At 45.2% G+C, this 24,741-nt stretch overlaps 3 protein-coding genes across 5 annotated transcripts in view; 1 reads left to right on the top strand and 2 right to left on the bottom strand.

The window, feature by feature from the left end:
• Window positions 1-249: 249 nt before the first annotated feature.
• Window positions 250-1,209, bottom strand: LOC126370783 (phosphate carrier protein, mitochondrial-like). The gene has a single exon (XM_050015808.1). It carries the CDS (start codon window positions 1,207-1,209, stop codon window positions 250-252), a length of 960 nt encoding a protein of 319 aa, XP_049871765.1.
• Window positions 1,210-2,075: 866 nt separating this feature from the next.
• LOC126370784 (phosphate carrier protein, mitochondrial-like) lies at window positions 2,076-3,044 on the top strand. Its single transcript, XM_050015809.1, has one exon. The coding sequence runs from the start codon at window positions 2,076-2,078 to the stop codon at window positions 3,042-3,044; it is 969 nt and encodes a 322-aa protein (XP_049871766.1).
• A 2,663-nt stretch (window positions 3,045-5,707) lies between these two features.
• The window catches only part of LOC126370645 (fibrillin-1-like), a 71,318-nt gene continuing 52,284 nt past the window's right edge, over window positions 5,708-24,741 (bottom strand). For all 3 annotated transcript variants that reach the window (XM_050015603.1, XM_050015604.1, XM_050015602.1), the window contains exons 33-56: window positions 24,293-24,439; window positions 23,419-23,535; window positions 22,961-23,064; window positions 22,534-22,795; window positions 21,828-22,003; window positions 21,417-21,565; window positions 21,012-21,245; window positions 20,541-20,710; window positions 20,012-20,213; window positions 19,734-19,853; window positions 19,317-19,474; window positions 13,363-13,463; window positions 12,856-13,095; window positions 12,249-12,465; window positions 11,827-12,000; window positions 11,559-11,667; window positions 10,931-11,236; window positions 10,328-10,620; window positions 9,678-9,884; window positions 9,034-9,188; window positions 8,690-8,932; window positions 8,270-8,360; window positions 7,804-8,053; window positions 5,708-7,239 (exon numbers count right to left, since the gene is read on the bottom strand). In XM_050015603.1, the coding sequence (XP_049871560.1) occupies window positions 7,119-7,239; window positions 7,804-8,053; window positions 8,270-8,360; window positions 8,690-8,932; window positions 9,034-9,188; window positions 9,678-9,884; window positions 10,328-10,620; window positions 10,931-11,236; window positions 11,559-11,667; window positions 11,827-12,000; window positions 12,249-12,465; window positions 12,856-13,095; window positions 13,363-13,463; window positions 19,317-19,474; window positions 19,734-19,853; window positions 20,012-20,213; window positions 20,541-20,710; window positions 21,012-21,245; window positions 21,417-21,565; window positions 21,828-22,003; window positions 22,534-22,795; window positions 22,961-23,064; window positions 23,419-23,535; window positions 24,293-24,439 (4,346 nt within the window). In that variant the 3' untranslated portion in view covers window positions 5,708-7,118. The remainder of the gene's footprint in view (window positions 7,240-7,803; window positions 8,054-8,269; window positions 8,361-8,689; window positions 8,933-9,033; window positions 9,189-9,677; window positions 9,885-10,327; window positions 10,621-10,930; window positions 11,237-11,558; window positions 11,668-11,826; window positions 12,001-12,248; window positions 12,466-12,855; window positions 13,096-13,362; window positions 13,464-19,316; window positions 19,475-19,733; window positions 19,854-20,011; window positions 20,214-20,540; window positions 20,711-21,011; window positions 21,246-21,416; window positions 21,566-21,827; window positions 22,004-22,533; window positions 22,796-22,960; window positions 23,065-23,418; window positions 23,536-24,292; window positions 24,440-24,741) is intronic.

Here is a 24,741-nt window from a genome sequence, read left to right on the forward strand (position 1 = left end):
GTTATTTTCCCTTTTTATCGTTATAAATCCCACATAATATTATACACCGTGTATTTTTTCTAAATAATTTAAACAGGAACGCTCATGCAGATGGGAGAAAAAAGCACTTAGCAAAACTTTTAAAGATTGTAAAATCGCGCTCTACTTGTTTAAGATCCTGTAAGCAATGGACAATACTGAACTATTCACGTTTCCCGCGGACTATAAAGACACGAGCACCACAATGTCATCACAGTCTGCGCGTCGTGGTCACTGATTCAACTTCTTTCTGAGTGACTCCGGCATCTCAGCCGGCAGCGGCCGCGGCATACTCGTGTATACCTTGAACCCGTCGTATATGAACCACTGCAGGCCCGTGAGCGTGCCGATCATTATAATACGAGCCACCAAACCGCGCCATATCCCGAGGAAACCCAACTCAGAGAGGACCATCCCAACTGAGGAGCCCGGGTCTTTGTTTAATTTGGACACGAGCATGTCTGCCGGGTGGCTCACGATGGCGCATAGAACGCCCGCGATATAGCCCGCAGCGAAAGTCACCACCAGCTGCTCACCTTTAGTGCACTTCTCTCGCTGTTTTGGCACAACTTTCGCATAAAGATACTCGACTGTCTTCTCGAACGACGAGAACTTCATCATTGTGTACGGCACTTGGCGTCCCCACAACGGTAAGATGCCGCGATAGAACACGCCGAAACCTTCCGTGCGGCTCATGTGTGGCATAGCGACTTTCATGGTTGTGTAATAGTTGGGTGTAGTCTGTATCCGGACCTTCGTAGCCTCGAACGGTGCCAGAAAGCAGTCTGCGACCATCTCGGCAGACGCAGACGCAGCCAGGTAGAGGTAGGTTCGCTTCAGGAAGGCCTCCTCCTCGCCGACTATCAACGCATATTTGTACTTGAAATATTCGTAGCCGGCGAATTTCGCTGCACCTTGGAGCGAATAGCCGATTAAGGTCGGCGCCCATCCCCTAACGAGGTTCTTGAGACCACCGTCATTATATGAGACCGCGAAGCCTTTGAAGAGTGAGCCGTATTTCTTGGGGTCGACCTGCAGGCGACACTTAACCAGGTCGAGCGGCGTGACGAAGGTATGTGTGAGACCGCAAGCGAGCGCGCCACCCACCGCACACAATCCAAAGAACTCATTGCTATACATTTTGCATGAAGTTTTTTCTTCAGGTGGCGGCTTGGAAAATAGAAACCCCATCGCGCTCCGCCTACTTCACTCTTTCACAGAACAACACCGACAGTTGGATCTTCGGATGAAATGTTAACCAATGAATATCTATTTTTCTCTTGTATGGATGCGGATTTTCTCCCGAATCATTGTAAATAATAGTACATAATGTTTATACGTTATCAGTGTATTTTACGGATTTGAAATAGGTATAGGATTTGTCAATATAAATGAGCAGGTACCATAGATCAACCAAAGGACCCTAGATGACAGGTGAAATGTTTGGGTAAAATAGTTGGCGGTTTAACAAGGGGTTCGATCATGACCCACTGGTCATATAGAGAAAGAAGCTAAACTAAAACATGAGCCAAAAAATATTCTTGGTTCTACTTTGGTCCTAGCAAGTAGCAAGAAATCTTCTGGCAAAATTCCAAAGATTTTAGATCTTTTTTGTCCCTGATTGCCAAACTTCTTCCTTTTTGAAACTAAAAATAAGTTGTTCTACAGTGTCGCCACTACGAATAAGGTTGGGCAAAAAACACTAGTTTGGTCAACAGCAGGCCGGTCCGCCCTTTGAGCGTAGAAACAATACTCAAAGGGTCCGCCGGATTTTGCTCCATGACAGCCATAGAGCAACACGGGCCTTCGGCGGACTGGAGATGACAGCAGCCTATTTCTTAATAGAGAATGGATACGAAGTGACGTCCACGTAGCACCATAACCTGCAACGCTCTACCCAAAGAGTGTTTTACTAAACGTAAACGTCTTAATGACAATGTCTCGAAAATATCGCAAACGAATTCATACACTAAAAATATAAAAAAGTATTCAAAACATACCAGTATATAGACGATCAGATACACAGGTTATTGCGCCCCCGAGCGGAATCAAGCACGATGGGGTTCCTGTTTTCCAAACCGCCTCCTAAAAAGGAAGAGTTCTCCTGCGAAATGTACAGCGACAAATTTTTCGCTCTATGCGCGGCGGGAGGCGCGCTCGCTTGCGGTCTCACACACACCTTCGTCACGCCGCTCGACCTGGTCAAGTGTCGCCTACAAGTCGACCCTAAGAAGTACGGCTCACTATTCAAAGGCTTTGGGATCTCATATAACGAAGGCGGCGCCGCGAATCTCGTGAAGGGATGGGCGCCTACATTATTCGGTTATTCGCTCCAAGGTGGAGTGAAGTTTTCCGGCTACGAATTTTTCAAGTACAAGTATGCTTCAATGGTGGACGAGGAGACGGCGTTCCTGAAGCGAACCTACCTGTACCTGGCCGCGTCTGCGTCCGCCGAGATGGTGGCAGACGTGTTCCTCGCGCCGTTTGAGGCCACGAAGGTGCGGATGCAGACGACTCCTTGCTACACGTCACAAATGCGCGTCGCCATGCCTCTCATGATTCATACTGACGGCTTCGGTGTGTTTTACCGCGGACTCCTGCCGCTGTGGGCGAGACAGGTGCCCTACACCATGATGAAGTTCTCATCTTTCGAGAAGGTGCTCGAGTACTTGTACGCGAATGTAGTACCGAGACCGAGGGAGCAGTGCACTAAAGCGGAACAGCTGATGGCAACGTTCTCGGCGGGGTATATCGCGGGCGTGTTATGTGCCATCGTGAGCCATCCCGCGGATATGATCGTGTCCAAGCTGAACAAGGACCCGACCTCGTCCATCGGCGGCATCCTCGCCGAGGTGGGCATGTTCGGGATCTGGCGCGGGCTGGTGGCTCGTATCATAATGATCGGCACGCTCACCGGCCTGCAGTGGTTCATATACGACGGGTTCAAGGTGTACACGGGCATGCCGCGGCCGCCGCCTCCTGAGATGCCGGAGTCACTCAAAAAGAAGATGAAGGAACAGAAATGACCCCGCTCCAATGAACAATATTATTTTGTATCGTGACAGTTTCTCCAGTGGTTCATCGTCGAGTGTATTTCTTTTTCTAATGATCAAAATATAAGTAGATTGTAATATTATAGTTTAAATTTTAATAGTGGGCAGAGTAACTTCTATATAGACGTATACAATTTAACGGCTGTGCCCAGATGCGTCTATTTCAAAAGAGTAAGAAAAGACCACTTTTACGATTGTACAAAAGCATCAAGTGTCTTATTTAGTCAGGCATATTGTCATCATATCCATCTAGATCATTAATGTGTGCTTAAATAAACACAGCACAAAATGTCTTTATTGCCGATGACTATTGAGATGACCACAGAAATATTTGTTCTTAATTACTTCTTATCCATTTGTTGATGTTTCCATAAAGCTATTCCGGGACAATTTAATATTTATTATTTGATATATTGCGCTTAAGAAAATACTGTACTATTGTAGACAGGAACCAAAAACGGAATGCAGATCTTATATTTTGGAATAAGTACAGGTGTATGTTTTTTAAAATCATGTTTTTGTAATTTTGTTATTGTCAGATAAATTATTTTCTTATATGTTTGGTGATGTAAAATGTGTGTTGAAATTTTAAAAAACGAACTGCTAGCAAATTTTATTATATTATATAAAATGAGTAATATTTAATGTGTCTCTAATAGCTATGATTGGCCGTTTAAGTTTAAAACATAAATGTAATAGATGCACGGATACCTACATTATGTTTGTCATCGTTACCATACACATGTTTCGTATTACAAATAAATAAATACATTATAATTTACAAAAAAAAATACTTATATTTATTTAAAAAAAAAACTTCTTTAATTTACTAATTAGGCACTTCCCGGACACTACCCTGAGCCGAGGTTCGCGCCCAACTGGGCACCCTCAGGCCTGTTGTTTTAAACTTTGTACCGGGTGAGAGTTTTCAGCGCTCCCAATTTGTCCGGTCAAGTACTTTAATGCCATCTGCGGCAAATCTACAATAAGTCACGTCAAAAAAAAATGGTAGAATTGTAATTCCGTTTTTGAGAATTTGATCGCCAATATTCAATTAAAAGTGGCCTGATTGTATGACACATAATTTTCCTTAGTTACAAGCTTAGAGCAACACGGACCACGGTTCCTGGTCACGCCAAGATAATGAGGTCAGTTGGAAGATTTTTGCGTCTTTGAGGTCCCTCGGGCGCCTTCGTAACTTCCTGCCCCTTAAAGCTAAAATTAGTCTGCCCCAGTCCCTTCTTCTTCCTATCCTTATTTACGCCTTATGTCTGATATTTAGATCTCAATGAAGAGCTGCTTAACAACTGAACTGATGAGTTGTTTTCCCTGTTGCGCCGCGTACGGGGCAGCCCCGACCATACTCTTTGTTCGATTGTAGAAGAGAGCCCCTATCTGCGTCTCTGCAGCGGGCTACACGCGCCCAAATGCATTATAAGCTTTTGATATTGTTCTGTTCTTTTTATTTTATACTACCACTAGAAATAAGGTTTTTTTGAGGTGACTTATTGTAGATTTGCCGCAGATGGCATTAACTAATTTAAGACAACAGGCCTGAGGGTGCCCAGTTGGGCGCGAACCTCGGGCGTCGTCAGAGAGGAAAAATATTTGAAAGAATTAATCGGCTGTAGTGGATCGATTGCGATAATCGCTGATTAAGGGAAATCGTCGACCACGCCGGCGGGGTTGGTATCGGGGTCCCACTAGAAATAAGTCATTTCATGACTTGGTAAACATATTTTATTTATTATTAAACAAACTCGAGAGGTTGCAGAACACAGCCATTCTCTGAGTACCGTGCGCGGCTTAAGTGGCTTCTTATAAGACTTCGGCGGAATTCCCATATCTTGTCACTCATATTTTTAATATAAGTAAGTACTTATTGCATAATCCCAATACTCCCCTTTGCCTTAAAAAGCGTTTTGGTTTGAGGGCGGAAGCTCAAGAACAGAAACCTCGATCGTGCACTAGAATACTGTTGCTGTGTCTGTGCGCGCTGTGTAAATATGTCGTGGCCAGATCATAGATCTGCTCGATCATTTCATGAAACGGTAATTTTTCATGAAATTGAATATCATTTGTTGGCCACATCATGATGTAGTTTGGGCAGATCAATGAACACAAAAGTTTAACGATATGAGCAACTAAATGCATGATTAATTCATGATATAGCCAAACGTTTGCAATCATATCGTAAAATTAGAACATTATCCTCCGATAGTGGCGCTGGTGTCGATTATATTTAAAATTTGATTGATATTATAATCGATGAATCAATGTAATTGTACAATTTTCCATATCGATTAGGTACATAATTTTGAACCTAAGAAATTAATCGACTATTCGCATTTTTATTACACGACATAGCATGGACACCGCCTACATTAACGATATGGTCAAACGTTGATTGATTATCATCAACTTAAGTTGGCCATTTCATGAAAAATAAAAATAAATAAATATAATAATTGTTTTCTATGACAATAAACAATTATTTTATTTATTTATTTTTATTTTTTTATTTCATGAAAAATGACCATTTCATGAAATGGTCGATCACATCATGAAATGATTAATTTTACGATCTGACCACGACATATACATAGGTGTAGAATAAGGAGTTAATAAAAACAAAATTATTAAATAAAATGTTATTATTCGTCTCTTGATCCTGCATTTCCTTAAAAACTAATTTTAATAAGTAGTTTAACTACTAACTCAAATATTTTATATTAACTTTAATATTTACGTATACACATATTTACAAAACAAGCCTACATTTATTGCATTTGTACTTTACAACTAAATTAAAAAGAACTGTTTTATGGAAAGTAAAAACTTTATGAACATGCTACACTGTTTTGAAATTGGAAATAAAAATAAATAATTCCCTTACAGCTATGTTATTTACTTTCTTATTATAAGAGGAATAAGTGTAAAAATGGCGTGCAGATCAATGGAAGGAGCGCGTTACAAGTGACGCCACTCTTCGAATCATTCACATTTCAGTAGTATGGAAATAAAAAAATATATTAAACAAAAATTAAATCGATTTCTAACTATGTATTATTCACACGATTCTCACACACATTACTTAATACTGCCAAAGAAGTCGTCACGCGCCCAGCGACAATGTGCGACAGAAATATTTTTCTTAAAACTCATTATCATTGTCGCGTTTTGATTTGTAAATAACGTGTTTAAGCAAGAATAGTCGCACATTGAACACTAAGCTGGCGTTCGATAAACAAATTCATTTCAGGTAGTACTTTTTATTTTTAAAAGAAACGATTATTTGAGACGAGATTATCGTCGTGTCGGGACAATGACCTCGGACACGGAATGGCAGTGGCGGCAAAGGTAATACAATAAAATTATATTCATCTGAACCGATCAAAAGTAAAAAAAAGAATACATTTGGCTAGTTACATTTCAGACAAATGGCAGTGATTTATAAAAAAAATGTCGTTCGGCCCTTCGGATCTCGTGTCGGGGGGCGAAAGTTTCAGTATCGGTATATTACGTTAGTCAAATTATGTAACAGGAGGCAAGTCGCAATTTAGTACCGTATACCTCCCGTTCACAATCGACATTTCACCAAATAGAATATACAAAGTGTTTCAGAAATACGAAACATCATTTAAAGTATAAAGTATAAGGATAGGTTTAACAAGACAGGACCGGATGAATCGACCAATCACAGCGTGCGGAAAAGAGCAAGAGAGAATGCTCTGTCGCTTTTCCCCTCGTTGTGATCGGTCGATTCCTGCACCACTCCTCTTCTCTCTGCTTTGGTAGTACCCATCCTAAATGTCAGAAAAAGTTTTGTTGCAAAGGTGTGCTGCCGCCAAAGTATGTTTTGGGGCACCGAACAGAGCATAGGACCCCGCTAGCCACAAGTCGGTGTGACTAATCACACAAGTTGGGTCCGCTACAGATTTAAAGCCAGCACAATTTCAATAATAGTAGAGTGGTACTTTAAACAATGTTCCGCATTTTAGAAGCAGTCAGTAGTGGAGTGCGTCGAGGCGTGTGCCACCGCAGCCGTCAGCGGCGTGGCGCGGCGGCGGCGGGCGCGATGCGCAGCGCCACGTACAGCCGCAGCGGCGCCGCGCTGGGCTGCGCGCGCCGCCGCCGCCGCACCGTGGACTGCGGCAGCGGGACGAACCTGTGGACGCCACACCTCATGTTACATTACGTCTTATGCTTCCAAAAGGACGATGCTCAAAAAGAACCCAGAAACGTAATGTGAATTGATCAACCTGAAAGTCAGTGTCAATAACACTGATTGAATCCATGAGGTTTCAACTCATTTTAACTCGTCAATGGTAGTAGTACTGCCGTGATCGACGATGATTTCGGTATAGCGAATCATACATATCGAGTACACTTTGTTGCATAACTTCTTAACCCCAATTGTTATTGCCGTCCTACTCTTGAACTCTGGAGGTATCCTTGAGCACAACGCTCCATCGCGACCGGTGGATGTTTTCTGGACAAACGAACGCATTTGAACGCATTTTTGAACGATTTTTTGAGTCATACGTACACGTACGAAAACACTGGGTACGAATAGGTCATCGTAGACCAGTGTAGTGTTCGTAAGTGGACTATAAATAAGTCGAATTTATACAAAACGAATTCAAAGTGCGATTGGCAAACCAAGTTGCTAGAAACTTGACTTAAAGATTCACGTGACTCGCAATTTCCCAAAAAATCCGCCAAGACTCACCTGGCTTCAAGTTCGAGTTGCTTCTCGTACACAGCATTACTCTTGAGATGTTTGCGTAGTCGCAACGCCCAGGCTCCATCGCGTTTATTCAGCACGAAGTCTTTGCTATCATCTCCGTAGGCGATGCGGTAGTGCGCCCTGGCGTCTTCAGCCGGGAGCAGGCGCAACAGAGGCGCGCGACCCCAGGTTTGTTTAGGGGTGGCTCGGACTACTACTAACTCTGCGCTTGGTTCTAGTAGCGAACGCCGTCCTGGTTAAAGAATGTAGATTTTAGGGGAATGGCTCGCTAAATAAAATTTTAACAAAAATTAAGACATCTCATAAAGTCGAGGAACTTTAAATAAGAACAGTAAAGAACGCATAGGTGACCCGCGCGATCGACCACGTAAGTTCTTATTAGTACGGGTAACTGGACAGAATATACTTGCGCCAAACTTAACAAAAAATCGTTAGTGAAAATACTTACTGCGGCTACGTCTTCTGCGCCTCCTGACCACCGTAGTTCCGTTGGCAAAGACGACGCCTTCCTCTGGAGCGCGTCTCCTTCTACCGTTCACCTGAAATATCATAATATGTAGGTAGTAAATACAAATTCTTGGTCGGCACCATGTCAACAAATATAATTTTGTGAGATTGTCCCTAGGACGCCCGGTTGGTCAGGACAACGCCGTGAGTAAGATGATGATCACATGATGAGTAAGATGATGTCGTGCTTCGGAAGGTGTGCTAAGCCGTCGGTTCCAACCGCTAGCTAATGAAGGAAGGACGAAGTCATTGCACGGCTCATGTCAGGGGCCTTCAACGGCTCAATAATAAGCCCGAGACCATGGTCAGCCTTAGAAGATAGAACCCCATACAAGAAAAGAATGGTTCATAAGAGCCTTACCTTGCAGCTAAAGCAGCCCTCAGTAGATATAAGCTCCTCGTCTCCGCCAACCTTGTACTGGTCCTTGAGCGGGAAGACGGGCGCGGCGCCGATGTCCCCGGGCGGCAGCGCGGCGTCGAGCGCCGTGAGGCAGTGGCCCGCGCCCACCAGCGCGTACCCGGGTGGGCAGCCGCACTGGAACCCGCCGCCGCCGCCCGCCGCGCAGCCGAACAGGCAGCTGGCCGCAGCGCAGCCGCCCGCCAGCTGCAACACACCACGTCACGCGCACATGTTAAGTAAGTATATTTATGTAACGTAGAACAACACCGCCCACATACAAAAACACTAAAATATAAAAATGTTACCTGCAGACAGACTCCGTGGCCCGCGTCCCAGCCATATCCGTTGGGACATCCACAGCGGTAGTTACCGGCCACAGGGAAGCACGGTGATGAACCGCACGGGCCCGCCGCGCATGCATCCTCCGGTACGCATATTCCACTTGATGATCGGGTCATACCTGCATCAGAATAGTGTCACTGTACAATTAATACACAACATAAGCGCCCTCTTCAATGAACTGAGCATTCTCTTTTACGGTCTTGTTGGTGGTTTGGGGTAGTAGCCAGTTTACAATTAATTCATCGGACAAAAATATGGAACTGGATATTGATCACTTCTCTGTACGATCCTGAGTTACGATAGTATTGCTGGATTGGATCCATGGCAGCGAGTGGAAGATAGATCTAAGTGGAATAATTTGCGAACATCATGTTACACATGATCATAAGACGGCACGCGGGAACTGCCTACGTACGTGTATGAGCAAGTGACACCTGCGTCCGTTTATACGGGATGACATTTCAAACTTTCACTCAAAACTTAGAAGTCTGAACAGTGTCTGGACGATATTGTCCTAATTTGGACATTAGATAGGTAAATAAAATCATGTATTTGGTCTACAGGCACAAGCCTTTTCCTAGAACAATGTATCTGAGTAGTTACGTACCACTGGGACAGTCACAGCGGTACCCGCCGGCGTAGTTGCGGCAGGGCGCTTGGCAGCGGCCGTCGTCGCACTCGTCGCGGTCGACGCACCTGGCGCCCAGCACGTCGAGGCGGAACCCGCGCGGGCACACGCAGCGGTACGACCCCAGCAGGTTAACGCACTTGCCCGGCGCCGGGCACAGACCCTCCTCGTGGCATTCGTTGATGTCTGACAACATTAACAGACATTTCAAAGGCCAAAGCGAAATGAAATCCAAAAGACGTTGCGACAACAAGTTTTGGGTGTTACTTTCGCTGAAATGGATGAACCTGTTTTCTCTTTGGAAATAGATTGTAGATCAGACTTGCTTCCGATGACTTTTAATTTTAGTCAAATAAATGGAGACCTTGATTGGCTTTAGTTTAGTATACGTCATAAATCATCAACAAGTCTGTTTATGCGTATCCAACTGAACACGAATCTTTGCTCAAAGCTGTAACTGAGAACATTACGTTGAAGTAAAGTAACTCTTTACTTCATCCACCGATGAAATACATCTGCGGATGAGCTGTCACCCAAGTCATATAAGCACTGAAGAATAGAAGTGGTCTCTTCTTATATTTAGGTTAGAATTCATATATTAAGGTGAATATTACTAGAGATTCACTAACCAATGCAAGCATCGCCGCGTTTCTCGTAACCATCTTGACAGGAACACTCATAGGACCCATCAGTGTTGGTACAGGTTTGTTGGCAAGTGTGATCTCCGGTCCTACACTCGTCGATATCTCTGCAGTTGGCTCCGTCCTCGTCGAGCTCGTAGCCGGGCCGGCAGCCGCACTCGTAGCCGCCGTCCGTGTTGTGGCAGCGCTGCTCGCAGGGGGCCGGCCGCAGCGAACACTCGTCGATGTCTGCGCATATCTCGCCCGCTGCTTTGTAACCGCGCGGGCACACGCAGCGGAAACTGATAACATAATAGTTATTAGTTACAAGAGGTAATACTGTTTTAATGAAAAGTTAATTTGGAAAAATTCTGATAATTTGCAAGGCCTTATATTATTATGAATCTACATTACAATTCCGTTACAATTCGTCTGACTCTTAAATCGATTTGTACTTTCGGTATTATCTCTAAGCAACATTTGTTCAGAATTCGATTTCAGCCTAAAATTAAATGTCAATAGATCTACGCAGCTCACAGTGACCCTTTGGGCTTTAACAGCTCCTATGACTTATATCAGCTTACAACATTTTCGTCACATCACATAGCTCACCTGCCAATAGTGTTGACACAGCGTCCAGGCTCGCAAAGTCCAGGCATGGCAGCACACTCATCAATGTCCCCATATATGCCCATACCCCCTTCATCGATGCCCCCTCCTCCAACTATCCCTCCATGAGTTCCAGATCCCCCTGGGCCGCCTCCTGGTCCTCCTGAACCTCCTGGGCCGCCTCCGCCGGTGCCCGGAGGGTTAATATTCTCCGGAGTACACAGTTCCATTCGCTCTTGAGTTCCGGGTTGTGGACAGATCTCGCACTCTGGGCCCCAAGCGACGCCGAGCGTGCAGCAACATTGCGCCCTGAAATTTAGTTTTGTAAGTAAATAATAGTTATTTTGACAGCCACCATTGTTGAAACCTATTGTTCCCGCTTACTGTAATGCGGAAAACAAAATCTTCACTCCCTATTTGATCAGAAAGTCTGTCTCATCTTTTCTTTCTATATAGCCTATTTAAAGTTACATCATTCCAGACCAACAATTAGGGTAAATTTCAAAGCTGGAAGGATAGGAGACGAGTCGAGCTGAATCGACCAATCACAGAGGCAGAGAGCGACAGACCGTCTTTTCACCCGTTCTCTTGCATGCTGTGATTAGTTGTCTGAGCAAAATCAAAGACATACTTGGTGACATGCGTATGCGGCGTCGGTGTCGAGGCTATGGCTCGCGGCCACGGCTCAGGCGTGCAGCGGCCGGCGACGAGGGACCGGTGACACATGCCCGTACGACGATCTGTGTACAGTGCAATTGTTAAATTATTGTGAGTTCAGAATTAGGTCTATGCAGGTTACCTCGACCTACTTCTTTTTCCAAACTCTAGCAAATAACAAACGCGATAATATTACTCTGCCTTGCAGACAGAACAATGCACCCATCAGTAAGTAAGCATACCAATACAAGAGTGTTGGTCCTCGCTAAGCTGCCAGCCCGCGTCGCAGTCGCAGGTATATCCTCCGTCAGTGTTGATGCAGACGCCGCCTGCGCAATGGTCCGTGTGTTCAGCGCACTCGTCGATGTCTTCGCACGCTTCGTCCGAGTCGTGAGGTGCTGACGTTCGCCGGTAACCTATGAAACACAGATGATTTTTAAATCAACTTTTAGTCAGGTATTTCTTCAAAGGATGTCTCCTTCCTCGATGTCTGAGAGATTCTTTCGCTAGAGGAGTCTTTGAAAAAATATAATACTTAATGATGAAAGTGGTCGTCTGCTTCTTTTTCGGCAGTCGAATATACTGCATACCCTCTCTGACCAAAGAGTACTCAGCTGGCAGTGGGACTGAACTGATCTAAGCTGTCAATGTTACGTTAACTAACCTTCGACACATTTGCACATGTAAGAGCCGACGATATTCTCGCAGGCGTGGGGACAGACATCCTCCTGCGCGCACTCGTCTATATCCCTACAATGCACGCCGTCGTCGGCCACGGCGTACCCGTACGGACACGTGCAGCGGAATGACCCGGGTGTGTTGTGGCAGCGGAATGTACACATCGCGCGCCCTTCTGCGCACTCGTCTATGTCCACACATGTCTGGAACACAAGTGGTGGGCATGAAGCAATTGCGGTTACATTAACTGCTAAGATACGGTATAAGAAGACGGTATCGTCAGTATGAGAAAACGCATCTCAGACACTTCTAGGAATGATCGGATACTTTTCAATACCAAATACGGCTATTGATAAGTCGGTCAAGAAACACACTAAAGACATATTGAACGTTGGTTCAGAATGTCACACATCGACCATCCGTTAAAGGTTGTGGCGCTATTGTGTGGCAGTCAAAAATTTAGTTTTAGAGGAAAAAATACCAAGATATAATAATAAGACAGATATTTGCCATGTAAAGACGACGGTCTACGCTAAGCATTAAATAGCAAAGAGAGATAGACAAAGAGGTGTTAGAAGAACAACCATGCTCACCTGATCGGGTCCCTGCATGAACCCATGGTTGCATCGGCACTCGTACCCTCCAGGGATGTTGATACAGGTTCCGTTCCCGCATATCCTCGGGTCGGTGGCGCACTCGTCTGCGTCGACGCAACGCAGCCCGCTGCCATCCAGCGTGTACCCGGGCGCGCAAGCGCAACGGAATGAGCCGTCAGTGTTGATGCAGTGCCCGTTCTTACACACGTCCGGACGCACTTTGCATTCATCTAAGTCCTAAAAAAATCGTTTTATATGAAGCTAATCATTTCGAATTCAACCAGTTGTTCTGAATAAATAAATTAGCAGTCCGTCAGTGGTGGGAATTCGCGCGCATCTCACACATGACCACAAGATGACAGGTATCGGATGGATGACAATCGCAGGCGATTGCTGCTCGCACGTTCTAAGTTCACAGAAATTGATAATTTCACACAATCAAAATGGTTTCAGGAATTTAAAACTAAAATTACACGATTCGGCCTCAATGTTTGTGAAACGTACGTGAGTAAGGTTCGGTCGTCCCATGCCTCCCTGACAGATCTGCAGGAACTCGGCCGAGTCTGGTGGCGGGCAGCGCTCGCAACGGCGACCCCACGCTTGACCTGCGGGGAGATATATTGTTAATATCCTTATTATGTGTTCCGTTAGACGTCCGAAGTCCATTTATGAGAGAGTGCCTCGTCCTCATACCGCATCGCGCCGCTAGATGTCGCTTCCCGTCTAGGAAAACCCTTGCCAAGCGCCCCCTGGTGGCTAAACGGGGTACTATCCCCCCCCGCCCGAGCCATACAAGCCGCCATATTCTTACCTCATTGTTGCGTCGTTTTTCATACCGACCGCACGCCGATAGATACAAAATTTTCGATCAAAATTTTCTTTGTGCAAATTAGTGTAACTTTTTACAAAATTTTCAAGATTAAAGTAGAAAATTTAAATCCTAGTGTTAAATTCTAGTGAAATTATTAGTTTTCCGTCTAGAAGTCGTAAAAAAATTTTGTGTTTTTACGAAAATGCTACCCTCATTGCCACCGAGAAAAAGATCCGGATCTTCTGACTCTCCGCGTAGTAGTAGCAGCAGTGATAGTGAAAGCTCGTCGGACGGGACATCGGAATCGGATTCGGTGCCAAAATCCGATGGGGCCGCGCAGGCCCCTGATCCTCCGATCGCACCGTCGACGCTGACCACGTGTCGCGACGCGTCGGCGCCACCAGCAAAGCGGAAGCGATTTTCTTCGCGGGATTTGGAACGAAGGTTTGACAAATTGTCACAACGGCTGGTGAGTCAATTCGATAATATGATTCATGCACACGCTACTTTTATACAAGCCTCTAATAGCACGGTACCTTTACCAAATTTACCTGCGACATCCGTTTCGACTACGGTACCGCACGTACCTTTACCAAATTTACCTGCGACATCCGTTTCGACTACGGTACCGCACGACATAGTACATGAGCCTTTCTTACGACCCCCCGCTCCGCCTGTACCGTCTTTCAAGGTAGATGCCATTACCGATCTAAGCGTTTCTATCAAAGACCCAGTCGTGGCTAAGGCTATACCGGAGCGCGTACAAAAAATATCTGTTTTGCAAAGATTCGATTCTCCCGACTGGAATGCTGTCCGTTATACTGATATTCAAAAGAAATACGTGGCTTACCCTGCTTTTACTGAATTAAAAGTAAATGAAGAATTACGTCGATTAGAAGACCCTTTTGCCCCTATTCGCTGGCATCAGATGGAACGCAGCTTCGCAGCGCTGTCTAACGCCTTTTTGGGACAAAATGAGTCCGTAAGCTCAAACTTACAAGCGCTTATTGATTGGTCTGCCACTCCTGATTTAATATTGACTCCCGCTGTCCTTTATGACAAATTGACCGAATTGTTTGGCAACGATTCTAGTTATAAAACGAGGTCTCGTGATATTCTTCAAATGATTTGTGGAAAACGTGCTGAGGTATTAGAACTGCGCCGTCGGTCATTGTTAAAACCATTAAAGGACAAATATTTGCGTGAAGATATTGAAAAAATACCGCCGTCTTCTGAGTATATGTTTAATCCGCAGTCCTTAACGACTTATATACAAAAAATTGGAGGTATAGAAAAAATACAAAAAGAGAAGCCGAAATCTCAACCTACCCGCGCAAAATCTCCTGTACCTACAACATCTAATCAAGAAAAGACATTTTCACGGTCGACCAGCTAAACGAAAGCAAATTGATAACAAAAGCAATTCCCACGACAGAAAATATCATGACGAGGAAAAGAAAAAGGGGGGGCGGAATTCAAAGGGATCCCGTAGAACGGGTAAAAAGCAAAAATGACTCGGTGACCTTTTCAGGCGGTTGTCTACGACATTATCGGAAAGCCTGGGTCCTCTACAATCCACCCAAAGCCATCCTCAAAATTATAACCGGGGCTCGAATCCCATTCAACCAGACACCGCCTTTAATTTTTCCAACTTTAGACGTGATATCACAATTTCAGACCCCAGTTTCTCAAGAGATGTCAACCGAGATTCAAATTATGATTCAGGATTGTGTTTTAGAACCCGCACCATTAACCCCATCCTTCATATCTCCACTGTTTCTAATATCAAAGAGCAACGGAAAGAACCGTGTGATCTTCAACTTAAAAAGTTTAAATCAATACATGAACACCAAACACTTTTATCTTTTCCATCATCGTCAAATGCCGAATTTCCTCCAACCAGGCGATTGGATGGTGAAATTAGACATCAGTCAGGCCTACTATCACATACCAATAAGACCACAACACCGGCGGTTTCTGCGTGTCAGTTACAACAGCCGCCTGCTACAGATGACGTGCTTACCGTTTGGCTTGGCGACGGCACCGAAAATGTTTGCATCGGTAACGAATTGGACAGCCGAAATACTACGTGGCAAAGGTATCCGGGTGGTAGTATATCTGGACGACTACTGCATTGCTCATCAAGACCAGAACGTACTGCGATCACAAGCACATTTCGCAGTGAATTTTCTGACCAGTCTGGGTTGGTGCGTCAATCTGGACAAATCCATACTGAATCCAGTACAAAAGATGGAGTACCTTGGCATCAACTGGGACACACGAACAAATGCGAAGTCCCTGCCCCCAGACAAGATCACCAAGATCCGCCAGAGCCTGATGACTCGACTCGCAGCCGGCAGTTGGACCCTCAAGCAGGCGCAACGCCTCTTAGGGCTTCTCAACTTTGCGACCTTCATCACCCTCCGGGGAAGGTTGCATTGCCGTACGTTGCAACGCCACAGCAGACTACTTCGCCAGACACCGCGGAAGGCAGTTCCATATCTAGACGAAGTGCGAGACGAACTCGAGTGGTGGCTAGAGAATGTCAGTCAAAGTACAGTGATACACCAAAACGCATTTCCAACAAACTACGTGACCACAGATGCTTCAGACATAAAATGGGGAGCTGTAGTCAACAACGAAGAGATTCAGGGCTCCTGGAACAATCATCAAAAGACTTGGCACTGCAACGCCAAAGAGATGTACGCAGTGATCGCAGCCCTCTCGAAAAAAGCAGCAGTTCTCGAAGACTCGACTGTGATTCTACAAAGCGACAACCGGACGGTGATCTCGTACATCAAGAACGAGGGAGGAACCAAGTCCCCTCTGTTGCTGAGATTGACCAAGGAACTACTGGCTCTGGCGGACAGCCTCAATGTTGTACTGGTCCCTCACCACCTTCCGGGGCTGTACAACACGGAAGCCGACCACCTCTCGCGCAATCGCGCAGGCTCCGAATGGCACCTACAAGTGGAGGCGACATCAAAAATATTCCATCGCTGGGGCACTCCAGACGTCGACTTATTTGCCTCAAGAACAGCACACGTCGTTCCGAATTATGTTACGCGCGACTTGTCAGACTCGAACGCCTGCTATCACAACGCGTTCAGCAAATCCTGGCATTACAGTCTTGCTTGGCTGTTCCCTCCACCAGGGCTAATCCCACGTGTTCTTCAACATCTCAACGCGGCGTCGGGACACTTCATAATGATAACCCCGAAATGGACGAAACCGTTTTGGCGACCCGACCTGAAGCTCCGAGCGTTGACACGGCCGATAAAAATACAGAATCTTCAAGACACGCTGATAGATACGAAAACGGGCCATCCTCCAGCTCAAGTCAACAGCCTGGAACTAGAAGCCTGGCTCATTTCGGGTGGGATACGTTAACCGAGAACTGGTCTCAGGAAGAAAAGAACCTTCTTTTATCGTGTTGGAGACCTTCGACATTTAAAACGTATGCGCCAATTTGGGCTAGGTGGTCAAGCTGGTGTCGTGAGAATAATGTTACTCCACACTTACCAAAACCACCACAAGTGGCTAGATATTTGGCACAATTATTTCTGTCTGGAAATCTAGCATACCGTACAATCCTTGTTCACAAGTCAGCTATAGCATCTGTCTGCGAGACTGTTTCCAATGTACAGATTTCTAGTAGCAATATTGTAAAGCATATTCTGAAAGCAATTTCTCTAGCCAGACCTGTACCTCCCAAGGTTCCCATTTGGGATGCAAGACTAGTTATTAGACATTTAAGATCTACAAACCCACATAACAGTCTGTTTGATATTTCAAGACGAACAGCTACGATCTTATTGCTAGCATCCGGACGCAGAGTACATGACCTGTCATTGTTACATTGCGATCAAGACCATTTTATAGTCGATGCTGATTCTATTACTCTGTGTCCCTCATTTGGCTCAAAAACCGATTCAACGTCGTACCAACAATCAAAGTGGATGTTATTACACGCTCCTGATAAAAATATCAGCCCAGTTTACTGGCTGAAAGCGTTAGTAGAAATAACAAAAAATATTAGAGGTCCTTTCACAAATTTATTTTTAACAACTAGAGCTCCTCATCAGCCAGCTTCACCGGCCATCATAGGAGGTTGGGTTAGGACCCTGCTGAAGGATGCTGGCATACATGCGTCCCCTGGTAGTTGTAGAGCAGCAGTATCGTCGTTAAACTGGATAGAAAATTACCCTGTTAATGAAATTCTAGCGAAAGCCAACTGGCGGCATGAATATACCTTTAGGAAGTTCTATAAGAAACCTATATCTAAAACAGATAATAGCGTGTCTGAGAAATCTTTATCCCAATATTTTTCTATGCCCTCGTAGATGTGTTAATTAATTTAATTAATCAAATTAAGCTGATTCACTTATCAGAAATGTTTTCCTATTGTTTGTGTACATACAATATACACTTCATGTAATCACATTGTTGCGTATTTCATTTTATTATTTTCCACACAAGCCACCAGGAGATAACAAACACGTCTCTCATAAATGGACTTCGGACGTCTAACGGAACACATAATATAAAAATTTTACCTTCCAATAAAATTTGTATTATGTTTCCTCCGACGTCCGAAGTCCATGTTAGGTCTTCCTGGTGGACCTCAACATCATTATGAGCCGAACAATGAGGTAAGAATATGGCGGCTTGTATGGCTCGGGCGGGGGGGGATAGTACCCCGTTTAGCCACCAGGGGGCGCTTGGCAAGGGTTTTCCTAGACGGGAAGCGACATCTAGCGGCGCGATGCGGTATGAGGACGAGGCACTCTCTCATAAATGGACTTCGGACGTCGGAGGAAACATAATACAAATTTTATTGGAAGGTAAAATTTTTATATTGTCTTTGTAATCAATATCATAGAATGCGATCAGCTGCTTATATTACCCCAAGAGCCATGCCTTAAAAGCCAACAGAGGGATTATTTCCACTATAATAATGATGGAAACCAAAAACATATCATTAAAAATAAGGAAACGGTTTATTAAATCATATATTTGGAGCATTGCACTCTATGGAAGTGAAACGTGAACTATGACACAGAGAGACAGAGAGAGGTTGGAAGCGTTTGAGATGTGGTGTTGGCGAAGGATGGAGGGTGTAAGCTGGACTGAAATGGTGTCAAATGAAAAAGTGCTGGAAAGAGTTGAAGAATAGAGAACCATATTGAAGACTATAGAGAACCGGAGAGGAAATATGATTGGCCACCTGATACGACACGATTCATTTATAACAAACATTATAGAAGGAAAAATTGAAGGGAAGAGAGGAAGGGGTAGACCTAGGATAACATTTATAAAACAAATAAAAGAGAAGGTGCAGGTCGTGTCGTATCGGGAGGTGAAGGTTTTGGCGGGAAGAAGAGAGGAATGGCGGTTACTCCACCGACAAGAGCGCAGCTCTTAAATAGAGAGAGAGAGAATAATGATGGAACATCTAGAAGATCAAGTTCTTTTTACAAGTTTTATTTTTGCCTTTTGTCGTGTCGTTCCAATTCAATATGACGCTGCTTTATCTGGCACAAATGGTTGTTAATGAAGCTGCTGCGAATCATCCAGTAACCTCATTAGTTCACTACCCTTTTTGACGCGATATATGTCCATTTCATTTAAACGGGTTATCACATACCTTCAGAGCAGCAACATTCCGCCTTGCCAAGCTGTATGGATCGTGCCTGGTGGCAGCGGCCGGCCTCCCAGTCGTCATAGCACAGCTCCCTGCGCTCGTCCACACACTGAGCCGCCGCTTTGTCGAAACGCCACCCAGATGGACAATCGCACACGTATCTGGAAATTGAAAAAATATTTAAGCGTTTTCACACATAAGTGGTTTAGTCGCGGTCCAAACGCTGCGCTATACCAGCGGAATGCTTCGTATAACAGTGGCTGCAGCATGGCTTAGTTATGAAGCACTCGCGCTTCTGTCGCAATGCGTGCGCGTGAACAAATACTTTTTTGCACTGCCGTTTGTCTTTTGTGTACTATACTTGTCGTTGTTTTCTGCCCCGTGTAATAAACTGTTAGATAAATATATATGTGTATGTACCCTCCGTTGAAGTTGCGGCAGTCCCCGCCGGCGCAGGCGTAGGCGATCTCGCGGCACTCGTCGCGATCCACGCAGCGCTTGCCGGCCAGCCGCCATCCGGGACCGCACGAACACTCGTAGCTGCAAACAGATTGACAAGTTACAAATACAAATACAATGTCCCGCCCGCATGGATTGTTCCGCTCATCACACTCGTCGATGTCTTACGCACTCGCAGCGGAGCGAAGCCCATGTTGCGGCAGCGGCCACAAAAGTTAAAAACGTAACAAAACACTCACTCTCCATTAGTATTAGTACAAGCAGGATTGCCGTCTCGTCCGCACGGGTTATCCCGCTCGTCGCACTCGTCGATGTCTCTGCAGTGTCGCTGGTCCGGTGTGAGGGTGTATCCGGGCGCACATTCGCATCGGAACGACCCGGCTGTGTTGCGACATCGGCCGTTGCGGCACACCATGCCACCCTCGCGACATTCGTTTATATCTGAGAAATATTAAACATGGTCAACATACAGACTGACGCCCGTTTACAACGTTTCCTCATCCAGGTTGGAGGACTAATCGGGGAGAGACTGATGTGTCATACTATACTACCGGTGATGTTTATAGTATCGACACAGATTGTTTGCTGATTAACTACTTTTTTTCTCGAAACCAAGATCATTGCATCAGGAGAAGATGTAATGTACTTTTCAATACATCCAACCATCGCTCTCCTGCTTCGTCTTCGGCTTGTGTGCTTCGATATCGAATACCATCTCCCGGTCGCCACTCCGTATCCTATTATGTACAAATAATTAAATGTACATACCGATGCAATCATTGTTGGGTCCAGGTTTGAACCCATCATCGCAGTGGCAGGTATAGGAGCCGGGCAGATTCTCGCACGTGCCGTTGCGGCACAGCGGCCGCGGACGGGAACACTCGTCCACGTCGACACACGTGCCGCCGCGGAGGGTGTAGCCGGGCTTGCACTCGCACCTGAGGGATGCAAACGGTTAATAACACATTGATTAAATGACGAAAGAAAAAGAAATACGGGTAACATAAACAAACTCTATACGTAATACTGTTGTTTTCGGATAGCCGCCGCGCTACTTCATCACGTGTTTACTTTAAGCTTTAGAAAATCTAAGGAGGTGGAACACAATACATGACTTCGAAATCCTTCCGCCCTAAAACATCCGAGAGTTATGGATGAGACGATTGCCAAAATTCTCGCAAATAAGGAGTTCACAACAGCACATTTATAGAAAAAACCCCAAGTGATAACAGCACATACCTATAAGACCCAACGGTGTTCCGACAGTCTCCATGTTCGCACAAGGCGGGGTCCTGACACTCATCCACGTCCTCACACTCGTCAAGAGCAGAGGTGAGATTGTAACCGGGTGGGCAGCGGCATTCGAAGGCTCCAGGCAAGTTGACGCACTGCGCCATACCGCGACACGGCGGTGGAGATTGTGCGCACTCGTCAATGTCTCGGCACAAGTGGGAGGTCGTGTCGTGTTCGTATCTAGAAATGTCAACAACAGATATTTAATAAGAGAACAAGATGCATACAAATGAGGACGGAATACGGACGGTCCGTTTAAAAGATTCCTTTAAAAAATGTTTTTGCTCCTATTGTACGCAAAATGGAAGAGGACTAAAGAACTTTGAAAGTGTTAGAAAACAAAAGTGTTACCCGTGATCACATCCGCACTGGAAGCCGGTGGGCGTGTCGTGGCAGGAGCCAGGCTTGCACAGCTGCGGCATGATATCGCATTCGTTGATGGGCCTTGTCTCGTTGGTTACAGGGTTTTTGTATTCGCCAGGTTTCTCGCCACATAAGTCCTGCAACAAATCAGGGCATGGTTACAGTATGGTTACAGTGTCTTATTTTCAGTATTAAAATGTCACACGGAATGTTTTGTAGTCTAGTTGATTTTCTACGTCACGACGAGGCGAAAGCACTTGCGGAATCGATTAGTTACAGCGTACTAGAGAGAGAGAGCGAGACAGGGCACTCTGACGCTCTCTCTCGCAGTCATTGGACGATTCCTGAACATCTCCGCTTTGATGGAAATCCTAAGAATTGCATTGAATACCGGCTTACCTTGAACTCTGGTTCATCTTTCCCAGGACAGGGTTCACAGGGTGACCCCCAGGCGCGGCCGACGCTGCAGCAGCACAGGTACTTGGTCTGTGGTACTCCGATGGCGCCCGAGCAGCGCCCAGTATCCGGCTCCCACTCCATGTAGCACTGCTTCTGACGCACGTCCACGCATTCCTCTGCAAGATCATAGATGGCTGGCTGACTGGTGTATTGTTTGGAGTATCGGGGAGGGACATACGGTACACACATAGGTAAGAGCGATGTACTGCCGTGTCTACCGGGTGAGCTGCAATATCCTACTACCCACAACATTATTTTTATTTTATTATGTTCTGTACTTTAATTGTTCTTGATGTATATAATGTTTTTGAACGTTGTATAAATTGATTGATGACAGGAAACCTAGCATCGAGACAAACCATTCCTGGTTTAGCGATGCTATGCGTCAAAACTGTATACCTACTCAAAGTTTATCAAATAAAAAAAAAAAGATGACAGCTTTAGTGGGTTTTACCGGGCCAAGGACTGACGTCACTTTGACGTCTCTCCGTCGAGGTTGACAAAGTCAAGAGCTTGCTGGGCTTACTTGGAGAATTGGGGTGGCTGGAGTTATACAGCCGCTTGATACAGAATTGCGAAACTGCCCCACGATTTTATTGGTAATCCACCTAAAGACCCCACACGATAGAAGAAGTGATATACTCACTGCCACTGGGCATGGGCACGTATCCCTCAGGGCACAGACACACGTAGCTGCCAGGCAGATTGCGGCACACGCCGGGCCCGCAGGCGTCGGGCGCAGCGCACTCGTCCACGTCCACGCAGCGCGTGTCGTCATCAGCCAGCACCCAGCCGGGCCCGCAGGTACACACGAAAGAGCCGAATGTATTCGTGCAAGTGCCGTGTGCGCATAGTGCCGGGTGCGCTGCGCATTCGTCGATGTCGGCTAAGGTAACCACGTAGGACGGCTGGGAAGAGGAAATTATGTTATTGAAATGTTCTTGTAATGAAAGATGATAAATTGGGAAAATAAATAAACTAAGGAAGAAGAAGCCGAAAGCGGTAACACGTTAGAGCGTGTGTTATGTAAATATTTTCAAATTTCCTTTACATAATATATCGTATATACTTACGGGTTCGAGCACAGGTTGGTACCCGGGACCGCCAGGACACAGCTGTCGATACGCTTCGGAGCCAGGTTCGGGACATGGGTCGCAATAGTTGCCCCATGCAGCACCTACAATTTTATTATAACCACCGATGAGCAAAACATTTTAGAAGTCACCAAACTTCGGTAGTGGTGAAGTAATTTGATAAAGTGAACGTAAACAAGCACACGACAACACTAACGCATTGACTCGCCCATTATAGACGGCGATACGACTCACCGCCTAACACGTTGATTTATCAGCAAGCTCAGTAAACCGTGGGTACTCACTTCCCCTAGTGATGGATGGAAATGTGAGCTTATGTGATGTGATTAATGCCAAACTGCACAAAAGTTGGACTTTTGGGCGTTTTTATGGACCGCTTGGAGATTCACCATGATAATGACGATTTTTTTGTAGAGAATTCTAAGTAGGTATCTCACCGACAGAGCAGCAGCACGCAGCCATGGTGCCGTCTTCAGACAACTCGTCGCTGTCACGGCACTGCTCAGTGCCTGACCGGAGCTCCACTTTGCCGTAGCAGCGGGCTTTGCGGGAATCTGCAATTCAAATTCAAAAAAAATTCAAAAATATCTTTATTCAGTAGGTAACATAGTTACACTTTGAATCGTCAATTTTTACATAACGAACGTCTCATCCGCCTAAAACTACTGCAGCTTCTCACAACCTGTATAGCCGGGGAAAAGAAGCTGCAAGAAAAACCTCGGCACAGGGCCCTAGACGTTCTTTTTAAAAAAAATAAAAATAAACATAAAATATTGATATACAATTGAGTAATTTAGCTGCCTAATAACAGTTCTCAGACAGTTAATCCCATGCATTCATATCTTCTAAATAATCACTAACTAAATAAAACACTTCATGTTATATTCAATGTCACAGCTATAACAAAAATGCTTTCATTATCATCATCATCATCAGCCCATTATCATCCCCACTGCCGGGGCACGGGCCTTCCCTATGGATGGATAGGGAGATCGGGCCTTAAACCATCACGCGGGCCCAAAGCCGTTGGTCCCGGCTGCATTAGCAGTCGTTAATAACCATCAATCCTCTTTCATTATATTCATTATTATTATTGTGTGCCCTTTTTATGACTGGGGGAGTAAGTAGATGTCGCTAAGCGTGTAACCTACTCTATCTCTTACTATATTATTATATTTACGTTCTTACGTTACTGTCAAATGTTCTGTTGTAATTTCTATTGTTTGATAAAGTTGTGCTTGTTTGAATAAATGTTCTCTCTCTCTCTAATCTTAAACTCCTGTTTCACTAGCTTGGCGAATATATAGTTACCGAAACAGGCGGTGCCATCGGAGACGAGGTCGTAGTTGGGCGGGCAGCGGCAGATGTAGGAGCCCTGCGTGTTGACGCAGGAGCCGTACTGGCACGACTGCGGCGACTTGCACTCGTCCACGTCCGTGCAGTTGAACCCGGGCATCACTGCAACCATAACAAGTTTAACGTAACACTGGGTATAATAACCACGTGATATCAAATATCTATGATCCTAACATTAATTCAAACTCATTAAGTGAATTCAGTGGTTTAGAGCCCGTGACGGGATTTGAAGCCTTGACACTACGTCACGCGTACAGTGTTATACATAACAGTTCCTGAAAGCTAAAATTGAAACACAGCATCACACCTCCATCCCCGAAAGGTTCAGAGGTGTATATACTTAATATCCACCCACACCTTGCCAGATATGCCTAAGTCCCATCTAACAGGAGGCGAACTAATTG

The sequence above is a fragment of the Pectinophora gossypiella genome, chromosome 11, assembly GCF_024362695.1.
Source record: "Pectinophora gossypiella chromosome 11, ilPecGoss1.1, whole genome shotgun sequence".
Taxonomy (NCBI): Eukaryota; Metazoa; Arthropoda; class Insecta; order Lepidoptera; family Gelechiidae; genus Pectinophora; species Pectinophora gossypiella.

Coding starts and splice junctions, on each gene's coding strand:
- LOC126370784 (XM_050015809.1), top strand. CDS start 2,076: ATGGGGTTCCTGTTTTCCAAACCGCCTCCTAAAAAGGAAGAGTTCTCC.
- LOC126370783 (XM_050015808.1), bottom strand. CDS start 1,209: ATGGGGTTTCTATTTTCCAAGCCGCCACCTGAAGAAAAAACTTCATGC.